The sequence below is a fragment of the Podarcis vaucheri genome (genome assembly GCF_965113315.1).
Source record: "Podarcis vaucheri genome assembly, chromosome: 15".
In the NCBI taxonomy this organism is placed as follows: Eukaryota; Metazoa; Chordata; class Lepidosauria; order Squamata; family Lacertidae; genus Podarcis; species Podarcis vaucheri.
Window position 1 is genome coordinate 21,224,243 of NC_138753.1, and position 20,024 is coordinate 21,244,266.

Genomic DNA, 20,024 nt, shown 5'->3' on the forward strand with positions numbered 1-20,024 from the left:
ATGCTGCTGGACTACAACTCCCATCATGCCACCACTGGCCGAGCCTGATGGGAGTTGGAGCCCACAGATGAAAAGAATGGTGTTCATTCACCATGAGCTGTTACTGGTGGACGCATCGTTGGAAGGGATTCATGACTCTCTTAAAGTAGCTATTTGACTGCCTGGTTGGACTCTTTGTTGTTATGAACTGTGTGCACTGAATTTGTAATACACTGCCATTTTCTACCGTTGCACTTGTCAGGTTTGGTTTCTTTTCTTTGCAAAGTTGCAGTGGAGTGCAATTTTCCTTTTGTGTTTTCTTTATGCTTGACCAGAAATGGCAGGGCTAGGGGACTAGGAGACCCCCGAAGCCAGCCCTGCCACATTCCCCTCAAAGTAGGGCTGCTTCCACACACCCCTCCATAACAGACCACCTCTTCAGAAACTTACGCTCAGGGGTACTGATTGCTCGACCTTCCAGGGGATCGTTGGTTCCAGATGATGGTCGGTTTAGACTGGCCAAGGACACTAAAAGAAAAAGGAGAAGAGTGTTAGAGACAGTGACTGTCCCCAGCAAGACACCGCTAGTTAGTCTGAAACAGGAACTGTGTGTACATTTAAGGTGGTTCTGAGACAGAATCTCTACCAGCTAAAGAAAGGCTCACCTTTACTGTTCTGCCTGCTCCCTGGAGATATGGGTCTCCCGCCCAGGCTCCTGCTGCGCTGACTGAAAGCAGCCTCTGCGACCTTCTTAGCAGAGTTGAGGATGGCAATGGTATTCAAGGACCTGTTCCTAGGAAGGAGGAAAAGGGTAGAGATGTTGCTGGTGTTCCGGTCACTGCAGAGTAAACAAGCTTTAGAAGAGCATCTGCCGAGCATCACAAGGCGACAGCTAATTGGACCTCTGGAAAAAGATTAATTTGAACCTGCAGTTCAGTGCATTGATACACTTGATTTATAACCTGATGGTATGTAGACAAACCTAAGGCTAGCAGCAACCATCTCGCACGAAGTGTGACAGTTTAGCGCACGATAAAAGCCTAAGTGTATAAGGCAAGCTGTACACAAATGCTGCCTGCGAAGATGCATAGAAGATACTCAGATTAAGGATTTGCTGAATCCCAGAAAAGCAGCAGAAGCACAGACAGCCCAACTTGAGTCCACAGAGTCCTGTACCTGGCCTTCAGGATGCCTGGTCTGGGCGAAGTAAACCCAACAGGTGCTGGAGAAGGAGGAGATCTCAAAGGCGAGGCCGAGTCACTTGCAGCAGTTGCAGAAGCAGCTGCATTTTGATAACCAGGAAGTGCTTCTTTTTCCAAAGTGGGAGACTATGATTTAAAAAGGAGAAAATGGAGCAGTGCTTAAATTCCACTGTGGCGTCAATCAGGGGCAAGGAGGGCTTCACGCTACTGCCAATAGGCTCACACCAACTCTGCGACGCCAGCCCCCCATCATTCCTGTGTTACAAACAGAAAACTCAAGTTGGGTGTAAACTGTCTTAAAGTCACTTGTGGCAGAGTTGGGAGCTTTTGCCCTGCCAGCTTGGGGTGACGATAGAAGGGGACAGGAATAGGCTGGAAAACAGGAACAGCCAGTGAGGGGTTTCAACGCAGTCTAGCACAGGGGTGAGGAGCTGTGTATCTTCCATCCCTCTGGGGTGCAAAACTCAGCAGATGAGTGAGGCCAGCCAACTGTCAGTCTCCTGACATCAGGACGTCAGCTGCTCCTTGGCATGCTACCGCAAAATCTTGAAAAAGCAGCAGCTGGGTACACCAGCAGGCGACAGTGGAAGAGGGTTGGGGACTAGCCTGTTGGGAAAAACAGGACTCACATGGCTGTGGCTTGCAAACACAATCCTCACAAGCCCCTGCTTGGGAGGGTGGGAGTTTGTACCTGCGCAACTGCCAGGACGTGAAGGGATCCTGCCTCTCTGGCCAGCTCCTGGTCTCGCTCAGACTCCACTTTCAGCTGCTCCTCATACTTCCTCATGTCGTACTCCAGCTCAGCGGCCAGCTGCTTGTCCATGGCAAAGAACTCTTTGATTTCATTTCGATAATCTTGCATCACCTCCTGGAAGATGCAACAGAGAAGTCAGTGGTGGTTAAACTGGATGCCTTAGATATTTGCCGTGGGCTGTTTTTAAAATCTATACCTGGTTGTTCTACTGTTTTACAAAATATGTTTGCTGTTTTTAATGGTGTGCTTGTAAATCCTTTGGGATGCAGACGTGGAAGGGTATTATTTCATCAGCTATGCTTTCTGCTGATGTTCAAGTGAAGATCTTAAAGCTCCAAGTGGTGAAATAACCCTCTGATTTAAAGAATGCCTGGCCAAGATACTCAGGCAATAATACTGCAGCAGGGAAGATCAATAATGGCAGTTGGCTAATGTGGAGAACAAGCAACTGAAGCAAAGTCCTGGTGTGTTTGCGTGCACACACATGTAAAGACTGACATTGCTCCATAAGGAAGGGCAGATACTCCAAGTGTATCTTGTGCTCCTCACTCAACCTTCAATGTCCAACAATTGTTCTTTGGCCACTGTTACCTATGACACAGGTCATTCTACCCTCCAGTCTATCAAGACACCAGAACTGGCTGGTGCAAATGCTTAATTGTGCCACTGCCAGGCCCAAAGAGCCTCCAGATCCTATCGAGAGATGCTACTTGTGGCATTTTGACTGCTGATCATTTAGCCCAGCAACATGCCCCCAGAGGCTCCTCGGTGTGCGTCCAGGCAGAGAAGTAACTGGCTCTCTTCCTCTGCAGACATCCTTATCAGTTGCACAACCTCCAACCAGCCCATCACGATCTCCCACACCTCTCTACTGCTCAGACCCCAGGACAGCAGGCAGCATGTGCCTTGTCACAATATGTGGCAACCAGAACTGGGCAACAATACCCACTGGACGCAGCAAATGCTCAGGGCAGGGGCGTTGCCCCTAAATAATGGGTTTAACTAAATGACCCTGGCCTGAAATATTACCCGGAGATAGTTCATGAGTTCTCTCAGAGCTGGAAGCCTGTTCTCCTCCAATGAGGTCTTCAGCGACGTGATGATCGGAATGACATTCTCAATAAAATTCCTCTTCTGAACCTGTGGGGGGTTGGATTGAGTAGAGATGGATTGAGTAGAGATGGGGCTGCTTTATTCAAAACAACAGAGAGATTTAGCATGTTGCTAAGGGAGAGCACAGTGGTGTCACTCCCAAGGACTTTCCCAGACTCTCTTTGGAGCTGCTATACTCACTTGCGAGATCATTTTCTTCTGGGCCACCCGCACGATGGCGTTGGCAATGGCCAGCTGGTCCTCGTCCGGCTCAATGTCATCCTCTGGCCTGGATTTCATGGCCGAGAGCTTGATCTCCTTGCAGCTCAGGACCTCAAAGGTGTCGGAGAGCAGAGCGCTGGCCTCCAGGTCGAGAGGCAGGGCTCTGTCCACAAAGCAGGCTGGAAACAGAAAGGATGGAGAAAGTGGGACAAGTGGTTACTTCCAAACACCAGAAAAGTCCAACATTTTAAGCTGGGAGCAAAGTGGTCTTAGCTCTGCACAAGGCTCTTTGCAGTTGGGGACAGCTCACCTAGTCAAGCGGCTTCACAGGGAAATGCAAAATGAGGTTGGGGCTTGCTTTTAAACTCTTGTGAAAGGGACTCAAAGCACACATGCACACACAAGCATATTGGCACCCACTGCAAGGAGAGAGGGGCCTTGTTCTTATGAATGTGTCTCAACCAATTAGATGGAGATGAGAGGCTCTTGTGAGCAAGCCAGTGGCATAACCCGCCAAAGGAGTCTATCCAGCACATTCAGAAGAGTGAGTAGCCGCAGAAGCAGTCTAGATTTTCTACCTCATGGTGAAGGCCTCCTTTAAAAGCTCCTCCCAAGGATAAAATGAAGAGGGCAGTGACTTTCAAATAGCAACTCCCAGATATTTAAGCCAAAAGAGAATTTCCCAGAGCACCACTCTAAGCCTGGGAACAAGCACTGAGCACAGCCCCAAATCCACTACACAATGCCGGTTCAATCGCAGGCTCCTGCAACTGAACCTTGGAATTAACAAAAGAGTGTAAAATGTGCACAAGAGGCAAACAAACCAATACCTCCCACGCAAGAAATGGAAAATTCTGCAACAATTCACAGCTAATACTAGCAGTCTGGGAATATTTTGTAGTATCCATGGCATTTTGGGTACATCATCGCAACAATCCTTTCAACAATGCTGCGAGAAAGGCTTGTGATCTCTGGAACTGGGCAACTTCTGAGCCACTCTGCAGGGGTGTCACCCAATAGGCACTGAACTTCATGCACAGAAGTAGTTTTGGAAGCCCCCCCCCCCCAACACACAAAATCACACTGTGAATTAACATTTCACACAGTGCCTTCCTTCTATGTAGGAAAATACAGCCGTACCCAGAATGTTCAGGCTGATTTTGGTGGTGATGTTGAACCTCTGCTCATCGGTAAAGTGCTCCAGCAGGAACTTGTAAATCTCCATCCTTTTCTCTTTGTTAGCTTCGCCCTTCAGGGAAAAGAGTTTCTTCTCTCTGTAGTAGGTGAATGAAATTCATTGATATCTAAGAAACACAAGTGCGTGTAAGCCACCTATCTATTCAACATTCAAAACACAGACATTAGATCTGGCATATCACTGAAGAGGGAGGGTAGGAAACAGGATTCGGCCTGTCGCCCCGAGGTCAATCATCTATCATTAAAATGGGAAACGGGCTTGATGACAAAAAAAAAAGTGATTCCTGCATTCACAGTACAATCATCTTCTCTTCTCTCTCTCACCCCAACTCTCACTAACCTATGTGCCACATTCTCCTTTCTCTCCTTCCTGAGGTCTCCTCTTCCCAGCATCGTCTCTGCAAGTCAGGGATGGGTGAAACGAACTGCCCTCCAGATGTGGATGGCCTGCAGCTCCAATCATCTCTGACCATTAGCCATGCTGGCTGGGCCTGATGGGAGCTGGGAGCCCAACATCACCTGGAGGGCCACCACCATATCCCTAACTCTGGAGTCTCCTCTCCCTCTCGCAGGATTCCACAGAGCTCCTCCCACCTCACATTCTATTGTGTCAGGGCAACAGGCAGGCAGCTAGCAAAATGTCAGTCCTCAGGAAAGGCAGAGCCCAAGTTTGATCAGGAAGGGCTTGGGAATTATGAGAATCTCATAATGTCTCCCTGCAAACAAGCAAGGACTGGGTTCATCCAAGCTTTGACCTCGCTGCGTTGTTGGCGGCCCTGACGTACAGAGCTTGACTTTGCCCCACAGAAGCAAGCAGCAGCCTGCCTGGGAGAGGGCAGGCCAAAGGACGCATTAGGACAGAACTGCAACAGGGGTCACTTCGGCACCTCAGGATCCTGCTCATTGAAGATCAACCCCACAGCCAAAGTGCATCACCTCAGTTTAGGGTCTGTTTCCTCAGTCAGACTACAGTGCGGCAAAACTTTAGAAACTGGCATTTACTTATGTATAAAAAGATGGACTAGCTATTCACTCTGAGCCAGTTTCACCAGAACATTCTATGGGGATGTTTGTCAGTAGTATAGCATTGTAAAATGCTACTATGTGGGGTGACGAGAGGGGATTGTATCACTCCAGTCCTTAAAACACTACACTGGCTGCCAGTAATACTGGGCCCAAACACTTCGCAGCCTCAGTGTCTCATCAAATAGCAGCAGGCGTCCTGCTCATTGCCCCATCAGTAGAGGCGGCTTGCAAAGCCTTGGTGCTGCTGCTCTATTTATGGAATTCTCTCCCAGATGAAATCTGGCAGTCCTGCATGCTAGCAGCTATCAGGCACAAGTTGGAATTGACTCTGCCCAGCTGCTGTCCTGTGCTCAAACTCTGGGTGAACGTGGCTGTTGAACTGCGGTTCTAAGGACTGAATTATTTTGTTGTTAGTATCCCCATGTCCTGTTGGCGAAAGGGTGGGATATAAAAGTGATGACAAGTGACGCTTCGACCGCAGGAGGATCCTGCTCACCACTACATGCAACCCCCTCCCTCCCACCCCCATTCATGTTAATGAAAATAGCCACCACTCCACGGACCGCTCACTCTGGGGGAACCGGTTGTACTTCTCATGCCTCTCATAGCTATTGAAGTGGAAGATGCACTCGATGAAGTGCTGGGAGAACATCAGCGGGTTCCTCTTCAGCAGGAGGTGCGCCAAGCAGAATTTAGCTAAGCTGCAGGGAGGAGAAAGGGAAAGCACGTCAGAAGGCCACCTCAGTGGCTTTGGTTTGCAGGCAGCAACTCGCTTTTTAAAACTACCTGGGAGCCATATTCTTAGCTAAGCATGGGAAGGAGGGGCCAGTTACATTGGCTCTGCCCTTCGGCTCATTGCCACGTGACCAGAGAAAGGCAAAGGGCTCCTTAGCCCCTTTTCCTCCCAGGGCAATGGGAGGTACTCTTCCCTTCTGAACCTCAGTTGCTGGGTTGCCACTTTGTGTGTGTGATTCATGTGCAAGAGAGTATTAAAGAGAGAAGAAGAGGGAAGAAAGACAATGCCAGAGCCAGAATGAGCCCCTGGACTACCACTTGCCGACTCAAGGTTGATCAGCAACAGGAAAAAAAGTATTAATTGTTGTATCAGCAAAGCAACAGAATGGGCTGCCAAGGGAAGAGCCCAAACTATGATTGGAAATACAGTGGTGCCCCGCAAGACGAATGCCTCGCAAGACGGAAAACTCGCTAGACGAAAGCGTTTTCCGTTTTGGAGGTGCTTTGCAAAACGAATTTCCTATGGGCTTGCTTCGCAAGACGACAATGTCTTGCGAGTTCCTGCTTTTTCCCCCCTCCCCCCTTTTTCTAAGCTGCTAAGCCGCTTATCAGCCGATCCGATCAGCAGATAAGCCGCTAATAGCGCTAATCCGTCAATGGGCTTGCTTCGCAAGACGAAAAAACTGCTAAACGAAGAGAATCACAGAACGGATTCTTTTCGTCTTGTGAGGCACCACTGTACAGTTTACACAGCCCTGATTAACAGGCATTTAACCCTTTTTCTTGCGACACAATCGCAAGATATGGACCAAAAGTACCTAAATCACATAAGGCAACGCCAGATTTGTGCGGAGGTCACATTCCAGGTTATTGTGCGCTTGCATGAAGTCGTGTGTGGTTGAAACACCCCGTTCTGCCTCCCCTTTTTAGTGATGTATTTTATGACGTTTCTGGGTCACTTCCGGGTTTGTGCTATGTGCACCAAGCATGAATGTGCACATATCTGTCGCGCCTAAATCGGAGGTTGCCTGTCCTGTACTTTTTTTCCTGTAGACTGGTGACATTTTGCAAGGGACCAGCTGAGCGGCACAGAAGCCAAGAGAAAAGGGCCTCTCTCAAAATGCAGCCTGGGGTGGGGGGTGGGGGAAACTGTGTGGTTCTTCTGATGGTGAGCTTTAATTCTCATCCGCCCCAGCCAATGATGAGTGTGTCGAAGGGAACTGCAGTCCCAAAGCTCTACATGGCCACAGGTTCCCCTCCTTTGCTGAAGCCCACCTCAAATCAAGAGTGGTGCTTAAACGTCACAATGTTTAAGAAACACGGGGTCTATTGTTACACCGCTCCCTTATCCAAGACTCCTTTGAAAAGCTTTCAGGGCCCATCCTGCAATTTTGCTTCTAATTATAATTCAACATAATTAAAGAGAGAAATAACTCAGTTGAACAGTAAACACCGACAGTAATTACAGTGTTTGTGATAATTAACCAGCAGTCACTCGTGCTAGCAAGATCTTATTAAGGAGATCTGGTATTCCCGGCCTGAGACACAGCTTGGAATCCACAACGACTAGGGAGCGTTTTTTAATAAAATTACTCGCTCCCTACGTGTGGGCATTTATTGAGAATACCCCATTAATAGCCGGGCAGCTTTTAAATGAAACGTTGATGCGCTCCACAGGAAAAGGCAGCTCACTGCTACGCTCTCAACGCTGTAACAGGCTGCTGTGGAGGAGCGGATGGGGGGGGGGAGAGACAGGGAAAGCTCTGCATTGAAGAATGACTGAAGTACAGATAAGTAAAATTAAACTCACACAGAGTCAAAATGAATGCATAATTAAGCTCGCGGAATATATTGCCACAAGGCGGGGGCGATGGTGATTAACATGGGTGGCTTTTAAAAAGCATCAAGATCATTTTTTAGAGGGCCTGTCTGTCAACAGCTTTTGGCCACTGCCACTAAATGCAACCCTCAGAACCAGAATACCAGGAAAGTGCTCCCAGGAGAGCATCTATTTCACACACAGAAGGCCCCAGGTTCAATCTCCAATGGCATTTTGAGGCAAAACGGGAGAAACTCCTGGCCTGAAACTGCAGAGAGCTGCTGCCAGACAATATAGACCAGGGCTTCTCAAACGTGAGTCTCCAGCTGTTTTTAGACTACAATTCCCATTAACCCTGACTGCTGGTCCTGCTGGCTAGGAATGATGAGAGTTGTAGTCCAAAAATGGCTAGAGGCTCAGGTTTGGGAAACCCTGATATAGACAATACAGTGGTACCTTGGGTTAAGTACTTAATTCGTTCCAGAGGTCCGTACTTAACCTGAAACTGTTCTTAACCTGAAGCACCACTTTAGCTAATGGGGCCTCCTGCTGCCACCGCGCCGCCGGAGCACAATTTCTGTTCTCATCCTGAAGCAAAGTTCTTAACCTGAAGCACTATTTCTGGGTTAGCAGAGTCTGTAACCTGAAGCGTACGTAACCTGAAGCGTATGTAACCTGAGGTACCACTGTACTGAGCTTAATGAACTAATGGTCTGACTTCGTATATGGCAACTTTCTGTGTTCCTTTTCAAGTAGAGGATGCTGGGGACAAACTATAAGAGAAAGTGCTTGTCTTAATCCAGAAGTACCTGGCTATCTGCTGTGTGTGTGTGTGTGTTGTTATTTTTTAAATAGAATGCTCAAGCTCATGGGTAAGGAGTCTTACAGATACACCAGTAAAAACAGTAAGGGGGGGGGTAGGATATTGAGGTAGACTTTAAACCAATTTCTTCAAATAAATCCTGCAGATTTAACCCCCAAATAAGCAGGCTATCTAAATGCAGAATATCTGCAAGGGTCTAAATGATGACAGGGATTTCAGACTCAAAAGAAGATGCAATATGGATCAGCAGCAGCTCCTACCGATATGCCCAAATTGCATCTTATGCTACAATTAATGCCTGGCATAAGGCACACAGTGAGCTTAGGAAATGTCACATTCTGATTTGGGATCATACAGGAAGGTCTAGAACATTCACCTTATCTGGTTGAAGGCATTTTTAATGGCCAAGCTCAAACGCTTCCATTTAAAAAATAAAAAAAATTAAGAATAAAGAAAAAGATATTATTTTTGAATCTGCGGAAATAAGGATGCAAGCTAGTTTGGACAGTACCTTTTGAAAAAACAGGTACTTTTACCATGTAGTAAGTTTTAGAAAGCCACAGAATTAGACTACACAAAGAGTTCCGTGACTTCCGAAGCTTGCTATTCTGTCAATGACAGACCTGATAAGACGTAACCTGGAAACATTTGGGATACTGATTGTCTTTTTGGGTGCACAAGAAGAGAGCCAACATGTGGTGTGAGCCACTGTGATGGAAGTGGATAGTGTTGGTCTCAGGAAAGATAGGTTATTTGGTCACACTGTACACCTAATTGTGCAGCAGGCCTTTTTCAGTATAGGTGGTCTTGGGCAAAATCTGTACCTGTCAGCCTAACCCCAGGGTCAAGATGGGTTAACCCAGGGAATAGGGAACCTGTGACCCTCTAGATCAGACATGGCCAAACTTGGCCCTCCAGCTGTTTTTGGGACTACAATTCCCATCATCCCTGACCACTGTTCCTGTCAGCTAGGGATGATGGGAGTTGTAGTCCCAAAACAGCTGGAGGGCCAAGTTTGGCCATGCCTGCTCTAGATGCTTTTGGTACTCCCAGCCATCCTAGCTATCATTGTCAGTGGTCAAGGATGCTGGGAGTTGGAGTCTTACAGGTTCCCCATCCCTAAGTTAATTTCACCCAGAGCTTCCAGGTGAAAGAGACACAACATTTAATTGTCCAGATCAAGTAGATTTAATATTTTTAATCAGGTGAAAAAAAGGTCTCTTAACAGATCAGACAGCAGATCTTTTAAATCATTTAAGGACAAATACTGATTTTAAAAAAGAGTGGAAAACACCATCTCAGAAGAGGCACTGTCTCTTTGTGTCTTCTAAGATGATGAGTGTGTAAGATGATGCATGCATTTGTGTGTGTGACCTAAAAACAAAGAAAGGATTTTTCTGGCTCCTGGACTAGTGTTTTGTCTGCAGTGCAAGGTAATTAATCGATTACAATTAATTGACTCAGATTTCTTTAATCAGGTGACCAATGAGTAGTGTCCATTTTTAACCTCGAAACAGAAAGTGGACACACACAGAGACATAAGCGGCTGTGCAGAAAGCACATTAAAGATGATACAAGACCGCCACCAGCTGGAGAAACAGGAAAAATGTGCCACCAACTGCAGGTGCTGTATGAAAGCCAAAGGGCAACAAGGTTGTCCCTGTTAGACCCGTATTTTAGGACAACTTCTTAAAAGCCTGGGAATGAGTTTCAGAATTAATCTTAAGAAAGCATATATGTGGGAAATGTCAAATTGCCACTGACAATCCCAAAAGATTTTCCAATCCCAAACCCACAGTAAAGATTTTAAAACATTAAGCAGACTTATAAACACTTTTTTATGAAAATAAGAGACACACACACACTCACCCGCCTACTCACAGCTCCCTATTTCCCAGCTGATGTGAATGGGCCTGGTCCATCCCTGCTCATCAACTGACTGGAGAGGGGGCAATTTGCATTGCATCGGGATGAAGTTTAAATCTCTCCACCCACCCAATGGCTGTGCCTACTCAACATATTTTTCTTTTGCCAATGCAGCCAAAAATTAGGTTGATAAGGCCTTTTTACTTGCTCCTTTTGGTGGAGAGGAGGGAAAGAACACCTGAATGGGTGTTATCCATACCCGCTTTGTAATGATTAACAAAGACATCATGAAAAGATAAAACGATGGGAAGGGTAAAATAGTTTCTTCCCAAGTCTGTGCTTGCTGAGCGGAACTGTAGACACCAGAGCGTTTATTTAAAAAATGTTTTCTACTTTTCAGAGTTGTTCTTATAAATAACCAAGTGGGAACAAATTCCAAGATTTCCCCCATCATTCAGACATAAGCAAAATGTGGAAGCAGAACCAGGTTTCATCCCTTTTATGACTCCGGGGCGGGGGAAGAAATGATGGTGTTACCTTGCGATCTCCTGATATGGGTCCACCAAAACACTGACAAATCTGAAGAAGAGGGATCCTTTCCATTTCACAAATTCTTCCTATGCAACAACAAAAGTTGGGAGGGGGAGAGGATGAGCGTGCTTCAGAGGCTACTAGGCTTTCCACAGAATCCACAGCATGCATACAAGTCTGCTAACATCCACCGCAAATCCTTGATGTGCAAGTTTAATGAACTCTATGACCCATAATTACGTAAAACGAGCAATGGTTGTATATCTTCGCCTATTCTCTCGTTCTTAGTCTGATGCCCAAATTATTCTAGTTTTGGTTGCCAAGGGATGAGGTGCATAGAGGAGCAAAGCCCTGCTCCCATCTACTGGAAATCATATCCCTGCCAGATACCCTCCCCATTTTATCTTCCCAGGGACCATGTGAGATTAAGATGAGAGAGGAGACAGTGACTGTCTGAAGGCCATCTTTTGAGCTTCTGAGGTGGTGGTGGTGGTGGGGAACTGAACTGACATCTGTTCAATCCATCTGCTACACCAAACTGGCTCTCCTTCACCATCTTAAGGGCTGCAAACGTAGGGCTTCCTGTTGTGACATGCCACCCTTGACATCAGAGCCACAGTGCAGCACAGCAAAGAAGACCCCAGGGCCAACCTGTGCTTGACTCACCTGCAAGAGGTTGGTAAGGAGAATGAGCGTCTGCTTCCGGATCAAAGGTTCCGGGTCCTTCAAGCATATGGCGACATCGGGGATGTACCTGTCTACCTTGTTGGTGTAGCGGATACAGAGGTCACAAATCACGATGACGACATTATTGCGGACAGCCACGTCCTTGGACAGCTCTAGTTCTCGAACCAAGGCGGGAATGCATTTGTTTGCCAGGTCCTCATGCTGGAGGCAAAGCTTACCTATCAAAGAGCAAGAAACAGGGAGGAAGGAGGAGGATTAGGCTTGAGCCACTGGACCGATCTCTTCTGCCTGTGCGGCAGGCCCAAACAAAGTGACGCGGAAGCAATTGGAAAGAGAAATAATCCTCTGTAAGAACAAACGGGGGAAGGGTGGCTCAAGGGCCGCAGGGAGACCCTTGTGTGCAACCTGCAGTCCCACTAGATCAGGGGTCTGCAATCCGCGGCTCCGGAGCCGCATGTGGCTCTTTTACACTTTTGCCGCGGCTCCGGGGCAGATACTAGCGAGGGGAGGAGGCGCATTGTGCGCCCCGACACTCTCCACTGTGGTGGGCGCTTTACTGGCTGTGACGTCGCATGGGGGCGGTACGTGCGTTAGTCACGCACCGCCCCGACATCACCTTCCCGCCCGCTGTCAGATCGCGGCTCCGGAGATATATTTGTTTTAAATGTTGCAATGGTTTTGCGGCTCCCAGTTTTTTTCCCTTCAGAAACAGGTCCAAGTGGCTCTTTTTGTCTTAAAGGTTGCAGACCCCTGCACTAGACCAACACACTGCCATCGTTAAAGACAGTCAACTGGATCAAGACTTAACCATTTCTAGTGTAAACTCAGAAATCAATGGGATTCAGATTAGCCATGATTCATTTAAAACCCATTTGATTTTAGTGGTTCTACCCAGAGTGTGACTAAGTCTCAATGCCTACCATTTCCAACATCCAAACTCAGCTGCTTAGTTTCTCTGGGAAGAAGGAGTCTGTCTGTAACAGGGGATATTTTAAACCTCAGTCCTGTGGCAGAGGTGGGGGGCAAATGCAGCTCCCTAAGCCTCTCCCCAGACTGCATCTCTCCCCAGCTTTGCTTTGCACTCTCCTTGAGTGTGTTTGCCTAGCTGAAATGTGTTTTTGAACTCTGATCATGCCCCTTGCTTGTCTGCATGGAGGATTGGCTGGGGCACACACCTACTGCACATAGGAGAAAAACCTATCAACCTTCCCCTCTGGCCCCATCCACACTGGCATGGAGCTCTCAGAAGGTTATGCAGCTCTCGAGCTGAAAAAGGCTCACTGGCCCTGATATATCACCAAGGTTTTACTGGAGAAGGATGAGGAGAACAAGAAGAGGTGGCACATGGTAAGGCAGGGGAGAGCTCTTACCTAGCGTAATGAATGCGTGAGCTCTGACAACAGACGGAAACACAGAGCCTCTGAACTGGGACAATGGTTGAGATGGTGGAAGGTCCTCGCTACTCCCAGAGCTGGACGCTAGGGAAAGAACCACGCCAAAGTTAGAATGGGGCATCCAAAACAGGGCAGCTACCCTCTAAAAGGGCACATCAAAAGAAGAGGGAGGCCTTACCTTCGCCCAGTGTGTCAGAACTAGCCAGGATGGACTGTACCAGTAAAAAAATGTGTTTTTCCACTTTGGCGGGACACAGCTGTGCAGCCTCACCCAAGATAAAGAGATGTCTAACCTACCAAAAGGAGAACAATGAGAGTTAACATACTGTACAGAACAACTCTAGTGAACTGTGAAGTTTCTAGCTCCGTCACATCCCTTGTTTAAGCTGTAGGTTGGTGCTGAACAAAGGAAGATGTTAGAAACACAACATTTAAGAACCAACAGATACCACCCGCCCTTTGAGGATGAAGAAGAGGGTGAGGGAGGCAGGTACAGGGAAACACCAGGGCCTGCTCTAGTTGGTCGGCTTCTTTCTCCCCGCTCCCAATTTTGCATGTTAGAACATTTGCCTTAGTACTTTAAAACTGTAAACCACCTTGGGTGCTTGGGAACAAAGATCGCATATAAATGCAGCTAATAAATAATAATATTCTGGTCTCACTTACCAAGGCATCTTCTTGTAGCTGCTCTGTTCTGTGCTCTTGGAGGACTATACTAGAGATGAAATGATCACACGTGGCTACAAGACCCCCAAATAAGTTGTTCAGCATATCCTGTTCAAACATGGAGACACCTTGATTTAATTCTTTACTAAGGAAACACTGTTGCTTCTCTCCCTCCCCACTTCTCTCCCTCCCAACATGTAAGTTTCTCAGACCACCACGCTGAGAAAATCCCCTGATCACTCTTGAAAAGTCAGCAGTTTTTCCTTTGATGAGAAGCCTCTTCCAGAAGAGAACAATGCGGGTTTATTTTGGAAACCCAGCTGCAGGCTAAATTGTCTTAACAGGCCGTTCTACTTTCCACAGTGGCCGAAGAATCTTTAAGCGGATTTTGAATTTTCTGGCATCAATGAGACCTTTCCGCATCAACTCCTCTGCCAAGAACACCCCCCCCCCCCGCTTCCAGCAGTTATTGGGGAACGTCTTGAGTGATTCAAAGGGCTCTGAGAGGTATTTTAGGGTATACTATTTATTTATTTTTTTGTAATGCTGGGTGCTGGCCAGACCTCATCACTGTTCCTTGGTAAGCGAGAGAACACCCAACACTCCTCTGCAGTGACAGGAAACTGCTTTATATCAGGCCTCACCCAGCAATAATAAACTGAGATAGGAACAAGGTCTTTGCCCACCCATACAGCTCCTCTCTTCATGGCATAGGAGCCAACTCCTAGGGGCCGCGGGGGCTTCGGCCCTCACAATAAAATATTTGTGTTTTTTTATAAGATATTTATTAAAGTTTCAGAAATAAAAAAAGAAGTTACAATAGTAATAATGGGTCATTCCCATTCAAATGGGGTGGGTGGGTGCGTGCACTGCATCATGTGATCAATTATGTGTGGTGGGGCTTACCAGGGTCCCCACAACATTTAATTTTAGTACCCCTGCATAAGCAATCAAATGTGGAAGCCTTTCATTATGCTCTGGTTATCTCCTGCTTGGATGACTGCAATGCAGTCTATGCGCACTCTATGTGGGGCTACCTTTGAAGGTGACTCGGAAACTACAACTAACCCAGAATACGGCAGCTAGACTGGTGACTGGGTGCCACTGGAAGCATATAACACTGGTCCTAAAGGATCTCCATTGGTTCCCAGTACATTTCCGAGATGTTGATGTGGTCCTGTATACGGGAAGAGAAGTCTCCACCCCCATCTTACAGCCGGATACTGAGGTCCAGCTCTGAGGGCCTTCTGGCAGTTCCTTCATTGTGAAAAGTGAAGTTACAGGGAGCCAAGCAGGGGGCCATCCCAATAGTGGCACCCACCCTGTGTAACGCCCTCGCATCAGATGCCAAGAAGGTAAGAAACTATCAGACTTTTAGAAGAGCTCTGAAGGCAGCCATGTATTGGGAAGTTTGTAATGCTTGATGTTTTTATATTTTGCTGGAAGCCACCCAGAGTAACTGGGGCAACCAAGTCATATGGAAGGCATATAAGAAATGAAATTAAATAAATAGATAGATAGATAGATAGATAGATAGATAAATAAATAAATAAATATTGGACGCAATCTTCCCTTTCTTCCAAACCAGGAAAAGATGGCTAGCAGTCTCAAAACTGGACTATTAAAATCAACTTCTATGCTCCCATCGACCCAGCCCAATCTTGAGTGGCAGTATCTCTGCAGGGTCTCGGGCAGGTGGCCCCACAGCACCTGCTAGCAAATCTTTTTAACTTGGCAGTGCCAGGAATTGAAGTAAAGCTGGCTTGCTCCGACTTGTCCTGGCAGCTGCTAATATCAAAAAGGGCAACTTGTGGTGTCGAGAAAGCAGTCCTTCGGGGAAGCTGATTGGCTACAACTGATTGCACTGCTGAGAAATCCCAAACCAGCTTCAGAGGAACCCCTCCGCTCAAGAGGACTCACCACTGCCTCTCTCGTGTGTTACTAAGCATGGGGAAGCAAGCATAGCTCAAGGAAAGTTTCAAGAAGGGTAACCAGTGGGATGTTCAGTGCTTAGAAGGCAGATTTCTGAGCCTCACCTGGGTCTCCTTTGGGGCATCTGAGGAGGCAGTGCAGAGCTTCTGCAGAGTCTCTATGGCTGGGCTAATCGCCTCCAGAGGACACTGGGAGTCCTGCAGCCAACATTTGATATCATCTGTGGGGGGAAAGAAGAACATCAAGCAGCTTAACATGAGCTGGTGAGAGAGGCAGACAGACCAGACGGTTAGTTCAGGTGACAGGTAGAGAGCTCTAGGACAACACGAAAACACTCAGAAGATGGGTAAAATTGGCTTTCCAAATGGACACTCACCCATCAGTCTGCTTTGGATGCTGCTGGGCAGGTGCTTTGCAGTGTTCCCAATCACACATAGGATGTGCACCACGGTCTGCCAGCAAGCACTAGGCTCCCTGAAAGAACCAGAATGTTCAAGTTGCAAACAGCCCTGATGGAGTAAGACAAAAACCCTTCTCCTCTGAATGACACACAGGGCTGCCTCCCACCTGGGCCAAGTCACACTTGCCTGCTGATACTGTCCCAGGCTTTAATTATCTTGGTGTAATCTAGCTTGGGTGAAGAGCCGGAGACCTTTGCCAGCAGCATCCAAGCAGGGGCAGCACGCTCGGTTTCGGTATGGGAGACGACGCTGCTAACAAACACGGAGGAGAATTTCCCCTGCTTCGACCATATGTGGAAAGCTCTGGTCAAGTAGCGGCTGAAAGACAGGACAGAAACAAAGGGTGCTTAGTGATAGCAAAAAAATGCCCATCTTCTGATGACCTGCCTTAAACTGGGCTGTCGCATGTCATCCTCACAGCCACCTAGTGACGTAGACTAGGTTGAGAAATGCTGGCTAGCTTTACAGATAGCAAGAATTGGAGCCCATGTTCCTCCAAATTCCATCTGCTATACCACAATAGTCTGGAGGCAGTCCTAAGTCATAGTTCACTCACTGCAAGAAGTGAGGTTACAGGGACCAGGCAGAGGGTCTTTTCGGTAGTGGCGCCCACCCTGTGGAATGCCCTCCCATCAGATGTCAAGGAAATAAACAACTATCTGACTGAAGACATCTGAAGGCAGCCCTGTATTGGGATTTTTTAAATGACTGATGTTTTGCAATTTTTTATACATGCTGTATAATACCCAGATGGGTGGGGTATAAATATAACAACAACAACAACATTATTCACAAGCCTCGTGCGTTCTCTGCTCTCCTTCTCCGACACAGCCACCTGACTTGCTTGGAACATTTCACTAACCACAGCTTGGTGTTATGCCTGGATGGCAACAGTGGTTAAGCCAACCTCAAACTTTGGTTTACAAAGGTGGCCTGTTTAAAACTGTGGTTAACTGAAAATAGAAGCAAAGTTTCTATGCTCCTCATCGCTGTACCGGAGGAAGGGGGCAAGACATCATGTGAGCACCCAAGACACATTCCCATAATAACAAGTCATCATTTATCATTATGTCTGAACACAGTCATTCTGCTCGCCTGGTACTACCATGGCAGCAATAACTTGCATATGTTTTAGATTCCTGGAAACCTTTACCAAAGCAGATGGAAAATTAAGAATATTCAAAAACATTAAATTCAGAACAGCAAACCTGCAGACAGCTTTCTATCCCACCCCACCTCAAATATGAAACATATTTGTGACTAAGGGCAGGTTAGACCTGCATCATTTCTGACCACCAAATATCTTACTTCTCTGTGCGAAATGCTCCCCCGTTGTGGCCCAAATGAATTTTAAAAATTAGTAATTGACTTACGTTTCCCCCAGTTCTAAAGCGGGAAAGGGGAAGAGAGGTATAGAGGTGCTTTTGAAAATGCAGCAAGCAATATAGAAATGCCAATTATACCACGCAAGGCCCAAAATTGGGACTCGTGACAGTATCACAAATTCCACAGCGGCACGACCCATGAGCGAGTGTTCTATTTCAGTAACTGTTACACGCTATTGACTAATAAAACATACGCTGCTTTTAATCAGCACGCGTATTCTTGCCATTCTAAAAGCATCTCCTCATCCCTTTTGAGGTCTCTTACAAAAGATGGAATCAAAGCTTAGTCAGACAAGCAGCATATTGCACTCCAGAATGAAGACAAATGCCTCTTTCTTAATGAATGATAGTTACCTTTCTCATTTGCATGCTTCCGATTAGCATTCCACAATCTCTGCACTCAAAAGGGCTACATTAAGCAATAGGCAACTAGCGGCCCAGAGGTTCCCTATACAAACACCACCACAGACCCAGATCCCAAGAGCCTCCCACTTATCAGGGTTCCACAAATTTTGACTGGCCTTGGCAGCCAACTAGAAATGACCCTTTCTCAGATGGAAGCAGCTTGTTCATCTCTTCTGCTTCTCAGTGTGAGTTCAGGAAGCTTGGAGTTTCAGACTATGGGAAAATGATTCCTGCAACCACAAAAGCTCCAGATCTTTGGTTCCCCCCCTCCAGAGGTAGAGATGGCCACCAACCTAGATGACCTTCAAAGAAGACTAGACAAATTGATTCATGATAATACTTTTGATGGCTACTAATCATGATGGCTATATATGTTCACTGTCAGAGAAACTATGCTTCTGAATACCAGTTTATGGAAAGCGCAGGAGGGGGAAATGTTCTCATGATCGGGTCGTGGTTGTGGGTTTCCTACAGGCATCTGGCTGGCCGCTGTGAGAACAGGATGCTGGACTAGACTGATCACTGGCCTGATCTAGCAGGCTCTTCTCATGTTCTTAAGGGGACACATATCCGTTATCTTCCAATACCTGTACGTCTGCCATGCTTGTTCTCTGTTTCTCTGCAGAGAGCTAACTGGTGGAACTTGCAAGGAAGCAACTCTTGGCTTAACATTAGAAGAAAATTCCTAACAATAAGACCAGGTGAGCAGCCGTGGTTCAGTTGCAGAGCATCTGATCAAAGGCAAAGCAGTTATATTCATACAGTGCCAAAAGTTAAAAATGCATGACAACATAAGCGTAAGATTATAGGTGACGCTCCACATAGGGATAGTTCTGCATGTGCTCAGGTGCTACGGACTATACCTCAGTTCTTGACTCTCTTTTGTGAAGTGCATAAGGAGGTCCCAGGCCAACACTTGGCCTCTGTCCTCACGGAAGAACTTATTGCAGTGCTTGATAGGCTGCAGCAAAAGCCGGTCCAGGAACTCCAAGGCTTTCCCCTTCACCGAGTCCTCACAGTCCATGACGACGGGAACGACACCCGTCAGCCAGGCCTTCTGTATCTGAACATTGTCTGGCTGAGACTGAAAGGAGACCGATAGAGATCAACTGATCACATTAAGACAGACATTTCAGATAATGAGGCATCAAAAGGAGGCAAATGATCACAACGCTCTTCAGCTGATCTCAGGTTGCCTGAAATGGTACAAGGATGAGCAGCCTTGAATTTTTACCTAAACATGGGCTGTCCTGCCATTAGAGCAAAATAAAATGCGATAGGGCAGCTTGAAAGCTTTCCGTTTGGTTCCTTCCTCTTTGATATAAGGATATACAGACCCAAAATATGCTTTAAACCAGGAACTGGACTGACATTTAACGTATCTACTGTTTAAAAATCCATAAGTGCTAAGCACTTTGCATAGAATATAAAATATTCATTAAATTTTTTGACAAAACCAAATGTTAAAAGGAAGCTAACATTAAAATATAAGCAAACTCATACGTAAATACATACATAATAAAATTCAACCACATATTAAACTTGTTTTGTTTAAGCAAGTCTACCCAAACACACAAGTCTTTAGTGGGTGCTGAAAACAATACAGTGAAGGCATCTACCTAATAGCAATGGACAAGGGGGTCCAGAGAATAGGAGCTGCCGCAGTGAAGGATCTCTTCTTTGAAAGAACTTGTGTGGTCTATTCTATTTTTACACTAGACCTCCAAGGTCCACCCATCAACGTTTGGTGTAAAATAGTGGCTGGGGGGTGATAGTGATGGCCATGCACAGAATCAATAAACAAAGTATCACCAAAGTCTCAATTACAGTGGTACCTCGGGTTACAGA

General features: G+C 46.7%; 1 protein-coding gene across 1 annotated transcript in view; it reads right to left on the minus strand.

Annotated features, from left to right (window-relative positions):
• The window catches only part of NCAPD3 (non-SMC condensin II complex subunit D3), a 46,641-nt gene that overhangs the window by 5,001 nt on the left and 21,616 nt on the right, over window positions 1–20,024 (minus strand). Inside the window, exons 16-32 of the mRNA XM_082201348.1 lie at window positions 19,040–19,260; window positions 16,509–16,704; window positions 16,302–16,395; window positions 16,030–16,145; window positions 13,994–14,101; window positions 13,506–13,620; window positions 13,304–13,411; window positions 11,913–12,151; window positions 11,253–11,332; window positions 6,036–6,173; window positions 4,390–4,523; window positions 3,229–3,428; window positions 2,965–3,075; window positions 1,873–2,049; window positions 1,156–1,307; window positions 645–772; window positions 430–507 (exon numbers count right to left, since the gene is read on the minus strand). Coding sequence (XP_082057474.1) covers window positions 430–507; window positions 645–772; window positions 1,156–1,307; window positions 1,873–2,049; window positions 2,965–3,075; window positions 3,229–3,428; window positions 4,390–4,523; window positions 6,036–6,173; window positions 11,253–11,332; window positions 11,913–12,151; window positions 13,304–13,411; window positions 13,506–13,620; window positions 13,994–14,101; window positions 16,030–16,145; window positions 16,302–16,395; window positions 16,509–16,704; window positions 19,040–19,260 — 2,395 coding nt within the window. The remainder of the gene's footprint in view (window positions 1–429; window positions 508–644; window positions 773–1,155; window positions 1,308–1,872; window positions 2,050–2,964; window positions 3,076–3,228; window positions 3,429–4,389; window positions 4,524–6,035; window positions 6,174–11,252; window positions 11,333–11,912; window positions 12,152–13,303; window positions 13,412–13,505; window positions 13,621–13,993; window positions 14,102–16,029; window positions 16,146–16,301; window positions 16,396–16,508; window positions 16,705–19,039; window positions 19,261–20,024) is intronic.